At 39.8% G+C, this 8,685-nt stretch overlaps 1 protein-coding gene across 1 annotated transcript; it reads right to left on the reverse strand.

The window, feature by feature from the left end:
- Window positions 1–849: 849 nt before the first annotated feature.
- On the reverse strand, window positions 850–8,228 carry LOC140014889 (uncharacterized). Its single transcript, XM_072066529.1, has 3 exons — window positions 4,937–8,228; window positions 1,806–1,864; window positions 850–1,078 (listed from the first exon to the last, which is right to left on the reverse strand). The coding sequence occupies exons 1-2, from the start codon at window positions 5,637–5,639 to the stop codon at window positions 1,839–1,841; spliced, it is 729 nt and encodes a 242-aa protein (XP_071922630.1). The 5' UTR covers window positions 5,640–8,228; the 3' UTR covers window positions 850–1,078; window positions 1,806–1,838.
- Between the last annotated feature and the right edge of the window lie 457 nt (window positions 8,229–8,685).

An 8,685-nucleotide genomic window follows, 5' to 3' on the forward strand; every position in this document is an offset into this window, starting at 1 on the left:
TGGATGGATAAACTCTTGCGATATATATTGGCCGAGCAAGTTAATGTTCCAGTTCCCATTTGATATGAATTCCTTGAAAGTTAGGGCTGGAGACACCGTACTTTTAAGATATAGAGCACCATTGCCCAACCAATTGTCATACCAAAAGTTGCAGGAAGTCGCGTTAACCAACCATACCATAGATAGTTCCACCTGTCGACTTATGTTTAACATTCTTTTCCACGTCAGTGAGTCATACCGCCTCAATTCCACCTGACAAGGATGAAGTTCCCTGCAGTATTTTGCTCGCATAAATTCTGTTCAAACTGAAGTTCCTGTCCGAAAATTTCACCACAATTTGCAGGAGAAGGCCGAATATATATCACTGAGCTTCCTGAAACCCACTCATCCCTCCTCCACCGGAAAGCATAACTGAGACCATCTGATCCAATGAAATTTCATCCCATCGCCTGATGAACCCCATAAAAAATTCGCGCAAACCTGCTCTATTCTTTTAAACACTGAGGCGGGACACACTGCAACTGATAGTAAATGGACTGGAATGGATGATAACACATGCTTTATTAAAATTATTTTCCCCTCCAAGGAAATCAATCTCGACTTCCAAGACATAATTCTAGCCAGCACAGCCTGATACACCTCTCCAAAGTACACTGATTTACTTTTGCCTGTGTACATAGGAAAACCAAGATTGCGATTGGAAACTCCTGTCTAGTAAAGTGAGTAATCCGCTCAACCAACATTCTTTGAGCTATTGGTAGTGTGACGGCCCCACCTCCCCCTGGGCGTACCCTAGGGTTTAGCGGACCGCCTGCCTAACTCTCGCCAGGACTCACTTACTCGCATCAATGAAAATAAGGTGCAGCCTCAATAATAAACAAAATAACGGTTCCCCAGTTTGGAACATACGAATACATTCAATTTCTATCTCAACCATCCATACAGTCTCAAATACATCAAAAGATTTAAGTTCTCAGTACATTCAACCCTAATCGAGTGACTAGTACGAGTACAATTACAAAATTTAAAACAACTAGACTACGCTAGTCTGTACACGTCTCACGCCTCGCTCGTACCCCTGTAAGGAAAACAAATGGCGTGGAATGAGCTAAAAGCCCAGTGAGGTTCCAAATAGCAAATTGACCATTATTTATAAGTATAAGTTTTCGATATAGCAAAGTAACGAGCATGAAGATTTCATAAAAGTGAGCAATAACACTTCAAGTAGCAATCTCAAAATGAGTGAGTGTACAGTTTTAAAAGAAACAATAACACTACAAGTAACAATCATCTCAAAGTATAAGGATACGAATGGCTCTCAGGAGCCAAATTCCCAATGCATCACCAGGAGCTTGATCACGTAATAGTTGACACTCCGTCAACTTTCAAGTAAGTAACCAATCCAGTAGCGCACCACTTACACTACTCTCCGTCCACCATTCAAACCCCCTACTGGGCCCAAAATCCTCAATAAACACGGGTGGTAGTACTCGAGTATACCGATTAGTCGAGGAGATATCATTCCACTCGACAATCAAGAGGCCCAGGGTTCGTTACCCAATCAACCAAGCCCTTGCCGGCTCGACTCGAGTAACTTGCCGCAAGGTTTCTGGAATTCCAGGAAGTGCGCATATCATAAACAAGTATATCAAATCAATTTCAACAATAAACAAGTATATATCAAATAAGGGCAAGTGCGATAAAGTACACTCTTGCCCGATCAAACCAATCATATATCATTTAATCATATTGATAAAGTATTGGAAACAAGTGTCCAGTTCAATCAGGTATTTGGAAGCACTTACCAAAATGAAGTGCCCTTAGTAATCACGTCTGGATTATACTCCGGGTTCGGAGTCCAAATCTGCGATAAAACTTTGTTTCAGAACTTTAAAAATCGACTAAGGTTCAAAACGTAGACATTTCGTTCAATAAAAATCAAAACATGGAAATTCACTTGGAGAATATTCGTGAAACACTCGCTCGCTTTTCAAACTATATAACTTTGTAATATTTATACTTGGAAATGCCATTTGAGTCGAAAGTACAAGGAAAACATACTCCTAGTAGTCATGATTTTATTTCTCAAGGGTACAAGTTCGGCCAAATCCTCACTAATATACCTCGATAAAAGAAGACGCCAATATCCTAGATAGTTCAAGTGGTAATCGCTCTTAACCCTTACTCAAGTTGCAAGTATCTACCTAGCCATTGAGCGTAAATTTGGGCAGCACGCCCTTTGCATTTTCCTATTTTTCGACCATTTATGGCTTCATTCTTTTTTCTCAATCAAACCCAAAGTTACACACAAAACAAACTCATTTCAATAGCCGTTCAATAGGCTCAAGGTAATACAAGTACAAAAATCAAGCTAACGACATGTGCGGAAATGAAGTCTAGCAAAAGACAGATTTGACGTGATTTTGCGTAACGGACACAACCGAAGTTACGCTTATCGGATTGAGGTGCAACTTATACCGTTTCGAAGCTAAGACACAGAGCTACAATTTTGATGAAAATCACTTAGTCCAATTTCCAGTGTAACCCAGTCAAATTCCCAATTCACAGAACCAAACTTCTACTAATAGACCAGTTAACCGTACTACCTTCAAATGGCCATATATCAAGCTAACAAAGTCCGTTTAAGACATTTTTAGAGGCGTTGAAAAGCTAAGACAAAGTACTAAAACTTTCATGTTTTGGCTAAAAGCTAGTTCAGTACGTATCTAGGTGAACAAACGCAACCAACTTAGTGTACTGTCAAAACTGTCCGCTGATTTGACTCCTAGGGCAGTCAGGGTATTTTCATCTTTTCACAGGCTACATTGCTCCGATTGAGCTGAAATTTTGTAGGCAACCACAAAATATCATTCTATACAACTTTCATGTTTTGTGCTAAGCCTAATTCGGATTCTAACATGATAAAATGGAATCGGGCAGAACTGAAGCTACAATTTCCAGAAATCTGGAATTTTGCTATATTCAAGCTATAATTCATATTTTTACCTTGAAACTACCACTACCATGTCCTTTACAAGATTATATACCAGATATATACATCATACAACACCTAACTCACAAGAAACCCTAACTGAAAAATCATCCATCTAATCATCAAAATCACTTGGAACAAGCATCACAAGCACAATACTAACATTAATACCCAACTTAATCATGATTAATGGAGAAAGAAAGGTTGATCAGCCATTATACCTCAAGACAAGAGCTTGCTAGGATAATCATTCGCCTCTCCTTGAAATTTTTGGTTCCCTAGTTTCCCAAGCTTCCAAACTAGTGATTGATCGGTTTAGTTTTTCTTGGTTGCACTCAAAAGGTTAGATTCAAGGTAGAAGATTGAAAACTCCCTTCACTCTCTTGCCTCTCCTTGCTCTCAGCCAAAACAAGAAGAAAATGGGGAAAAATGAACTCAAATGGAAGATAAGAAGGTGAGACAAAAGGTTGGTCAAGGAACCATAGGTGGTTGACACTTGTCACCACCAAAGCCATCCAAGTTTTGCTTTCTTTTTCCTTGCATTTTGGCCACAATTTTCGGCCATATGGCTAAGGATGAGGGGGGGATATTTTGCAAAAATATCAAGGGTATGTGGTGGTAAGGAAGTGGTGGTCAAGTGGTTGGTTCAATCGGTAGTAATCGATACCCGTCGGTTCGAGCCGTTTTTTCTTAAATCACGTTTACTAGGGCTTTTACCTTCTAATCACTAACTTATTATTATCACTTCAAATCATATAATATTTTCTCATCCAAAATTCACTCTTACCTACCAAATTTGATCCTCACTCCGTACCGAATAGTGATACTACGGAAAAACGTGAAAACCCTAATTCGCTCTAACTTGAAAACGAAAAGTGAAACCCTACTTTCTAGGTTCATTTGCACTTGTTGTGGGGTGATTGAGTAGTAGGGCCATTAGAAAGTAATAATTTCCAAATAAAAGGAATTTTAAGAAAAATGTGCGGGATTTTACAATTCCATTGATTACAATTAGGGTTTCGATTAAAAATGAGAAATTTAAGAAAATCGGTTAGTCACAAGTAAACTAGATTTTTTTTTTCTTTTGATTAGAATTTAGGGTTTAAAGAAGTCGGGGTATCACATGTAGGGCCTTATGGACCAAGTAGCCACTCTTTTGTGTATTTACTAGTTGTCCTGAGGATTGTTGGTAAGCATCGAGCACCTGCACAATTCTCTTTAAAGCAGCAGTAGACCCATTAGTAAAAATTAGCACGTCATCAGCAAATGCTAGATGCGTGACGACAGGATAGCCCGTTGGGACTCTAAACCCTACAAAATTGTGCTACATTGGTAGATTATTTAGTTCTCGCGAGAGCAATTCTGATCCGATAATAAATAGCACTGGGGATAATGGCTCTCCTTGACGTAGCCCCCGGTAAGATTTGAAGTAGCCGTGTGATGTTCCATTAATGATAATTGAAAACCAAACATTAGAGATAAGCCTCCAGACCATTTCTATAAATCGTTCTCCAAACCCAAATTTGCGCAACATGGTAATAATATGCCTCCATGACATCCGGTCATATGCCTTAGTCATATCTAGCTTTAAAGTTACATTCCGTCCTCTTGCCTTCTTGCCTATATCTGAAAAAAACTCCTGAGCTAACAAATAATTATCCGTAATATTTCAGCCTTTGACAAATCCTGTTTGTTAGGGGGAAATAATTCTTGGCAAAATCGAGGCCATACGTTCCACCAAAATTCTGGATAATAATTTGTTAAAAAAATTACAAAGACTAATTGGTCTGAATTTAGAGAAATCCTGGGGATTGGGAATTTTAGGTATCAAAACAATTGAAGTGGAAGTAATGAATCTAGGCAGATCACTTCCACAGAAAAAACTCATAACCGCTCTATGCATGTCTTGAGCAATGATATCCCAAGCAAAGGTAAAGAATTTACCCGTAAAACCGTCCGGACCAGTAGCACTCTCCCCATCCATGGTGAACACCATACGCCGAACATCCTCCATATCTGGAACTTCTTCCAACCGTGTATTTTCCTCTCCTGTGACCATTGTCGGTATTAAGTGCACCAGCTCCCCTGGACTGGAATCCATAGATCCCGAAAAAAGACCAGAAAAATACTCAATTGCCTCGTTTGCTATGTCATCATCCTTCTTCACCCACGTCCCATTTGAATTTTTCGCCCTATGTATTGCCCCTTGTACTCGCCTTTGCTTGACTACTGCATGAAAATACTTTGTATTCCGATCCCCATTATTAAGCCATTTTACACTAACTTTCTGCCTCCAGAATTGTTCTTCTATTGCCAATGCTCTATTAAGCTCTGCTTGTGCTTTGTAAAGCTCTTCGTGAACATCCTCGGATTCGTAATGTTCCACGTCTTCCTCTGCCCTCAAAAGAGCAGCTTCAGCCTCCCTAATAGCATTAAAAACATTTCCAAAATGCTGCTTATTCCATTGTTGAATCGCTCTCCGGGTTGCCAACAACTTAGAGCACAAAACTCGTAAGGGTGATCCTTGTATCTCTATGGTCCAGGAATCCCTAATGACATCTAATAGACATGGCTTGGACGTCCAAACATTCAAGAACTTGAATGGTCGTGGCCCATTGTCCAGCCTTGAATTAAAAGAAATTTTCATCGGGGCATGATCAGACGGGTGTCTTGCTAAATGAACTACTGAAATAACCGAGGCCAAATCTGAACATTCTCCATTAATTAAGATTCTATCTAGCCTCTTTCAAATTCTAGCCCTTCCCCTCCTATTATTGCACCATGTAAAACTCGATCCTGAAAAACCAGCATCAAATATCTCGGCCTCTTCCATGAATGTCAAAAACTCAAACCCTTCTGACATAGAAAATGGTCTCCCACCTCGTTTTTCGTGGGCATCTACAATGACGTTAAAATCTCCTCCAATACACCAAGGCAAGGAACGAGGTTTATCAGATAATAAATTCTGCCATAAATCGCAATGTCCCTCCACCGAACACATAGCATGAACAAATGAAAAAATCATGGGCCCCGGTAACCACGGATGTTGGATAGACAGTGAAATATGCTGAATAGAGTTACCAACTAACGAACAATTAAATGGAGCACTATAGAATATCCAAAGATCCTCCGATATGTTAACAATTGCATAATCAAATGATAATCTCATGCGAATATACTGAACTCGAGATACATCTATTTTTGGTTCAGAAATTGCTAAAAATTGAACACCATGCAATCGTATAATTTTTATCAATCTTCTTAAATTGGGCGCTTTAGACACCCCTCTAATATTTCATATCAGTGTATTAATCATAACGCAATACCTGGAATGAGTTGTTGATAGAAATTATGGATCGAAGCTGCCTGTCAGATTGAAATCGAGCCCGTAGTTCCTTTTCTTCTTGCCTTCCTAGCACTCCTTTCATTTTCATCGAAGGAATCGATGTTTAACTGCATAAGTGTATTATTTAGAGTCGGCTCCCGCGTGATCACTAGTCTTGGCAACAAATTACCAGCCACCTAGGGCAATTCAACCTTCCTGTCCTTGTCACTGGCATCACTATCCTCCTTGTTCAATACCTCTGCCATTGCACCATGCAAATCTTTGTTCATGTCTTCCCCAACCAGTTTCACGTGCAAGTTGATGCTGGCTGGTTGGCTTGATTCCTCATCTACTGAAAGAATTTTCCCATGAAAGGTTCCGTTTTGTCCCTCCGCTGGCTGCTGAAGTGAATAATGTTGTTCCTGTGAAGCTGAAACAGCAGCCTCCTTATTCTTTTCGTGGTCTACAAATTCAGGTTCACCTTCATATCCATGCTCAGCCACACCTACTAGTTTCCCCTTCTCCATACTTATTTTGTCACCCCGACTTGCTTCCCCCGCAACAGTAAGTACCGCGGTATCAGTTACAATTCTAGTTTCTGCAGTAACTTTCGGTTCCTCTCGCGCCTTCCAATCTCATCTCATACCATGGGTCACATGCTGCTCTGAAGAGTTCTTCCTGCACTCGTCCACAGAATGTCCCAATCTCCAACAAGCAGAGCAATAAGATGGCATTTCTTCAGGTACAATTTTCTGCCAAAATCCCATCTCTCCCTCTATTGCTATCCACACCCTGGTGCAGATAGGTTTAAGCAGGTCCACTTCCACACAAACTCATGCTTTATTCGGTCGCGAAGCAGCCGCCGTTGCCGAGTCTAGGAACAAAGGCTTTCCCACCGGTGAAGTAATTGAAAACAACGAGTGTTTGTCAAAATAGTGTATTGGCAGTGATGGTAATGAAACCCAAACCGAAGCTAGAGAAGACTCCTTGTGGACGTGAAAGTCTCTTGTCTAGCGGAAAACACGCACAGGGAACTTCCCCAATTGCCATATACCTCGCATCCAAATTCTATTGAAATCCACTTCTGATGCACATTTTAGCAGTACATGACGATAATCTAACAACCCAACAGAAATTTGGTCTTTTAGATTCAGCGAAGTAAAAAACTTTCGAATTCCCTCCAATGAAGGCCTTCCGTGCGAGAATTTTCCTACTAGTACCCATCGATATGGTGCTGCCAGTTTTTCTGCATCTTGTTTGGAGGAGATTACCGCAGCTTCTCCTTTGTAAGTTGTCACTGGCCTCACATGGATAGGAGATGGAGTAGGTTCAGTGAACAATTAGGAGAAGGATTTTTGTTCTGACGGTGACATCCCTTGCCCCTCAGCCGAGGGCTGAAGAGCAACCATGGCTCGCAGAGACCTCGAGAAAGCTTAAGTTGTTGGCTGAACTGCTTCTTTAATTCGGTTCGTTATTCAGGCATTTTCTCAAGCGTATGGCAAGCATGAAATAAACCTTAATTAAACAAATTTATTTGAAGAATCTCTTGACTATCCCAGGAATTTCCAGCACCAGAACATAGAGCCCCCAATGATTTTCAATAGCAATATAGACCCTGACCAGCACAAATTGTCAAAAGAATTAAAGATGCGAAGTTACCCGCAATTAGTCTTGGACTTTGGAAACCACCAATTGCTGCCGAGCATTTAGATTCAATTGCAATCAAAAGATAGTTCGAATTAAAATAATCAAGTGATGATTTGAAGTGATGAATCTAATTGCTGCCGAAAAGAATTGCTGCAATGTGACGTATAGAGCTAAATCCGCAAAGTCCACCCGACACTTTCTTGTCACTACAAGAGGAAGGTTGAATATGAGAAGAATCTTCAGGCTTATAACAAGAGACTGGCCGATGAATTGGAAGATTAAATATCTCTAAGGAATTATTTAAATTTAGAATGGACGAGGGATCATTTTGACGATTCTATAATAAATTAGACTAATTGAGCATTTATTATAATATAGTTTATTATAGTTTTAGCCATGTCAAAAATTATGAGACATAATATTTAAATATATTTAGTGACCCACCAGTTGGACCACTCATCCATCAATTGAATCAATAACCTGCTAACTCACCCCTTTCACTAGGTTCCTCCTCAGGCCGGGTTTAATAACTATGGTAGTTACAGTATCTCAAATATAGGGTGTGAAGAAGTTTAATCATGTAAAGTTAAGTGATTATATTATATAAAAAAAGGAAAGGAAATTCAATGAAATTTAGTCAACATAAAGTTTTTCAACTATTGACAAATTACTAGATGCCATGCTAAGAACTTTCCCTTTATAGTATGTATTTGAGAGTAGC

This window comes from Coffea arabica, chromosome 9e (assembly GCF_036785885.1).
Source record: "Coffea arabica cultivar ET-39 chromosome 9e, Coffea Arabica ET-39 HiFi, whole genome shotgun sequence".
Taxonomy (NCBI): domain Eukaryota; kingdom Viridiplantae; phylum Streptophyta; class Magnoliopsida; order Gentianales; family Rubiaceae; genus Coffea; species Coffea arabica.

What these genes read in the sequence shown, in the direction of transcription:
- LOC140014889 (XM_072066529.1), bottom strand. Translation starts at nt 5,639, where the DNA reads ATGAAAATTTCTTTTAATTCAAGGCTGGACAATGGGCCACGACCATTC. An exon ending in TGGTCCGGACGGTTTTACGG is followed by an intron (nt 1,865 to 4,936) that starts GTAAATTCTTTA and finishes GTTTTATCGCAG; the next exon opens with ATTTGGACTCCGAACCCGGA.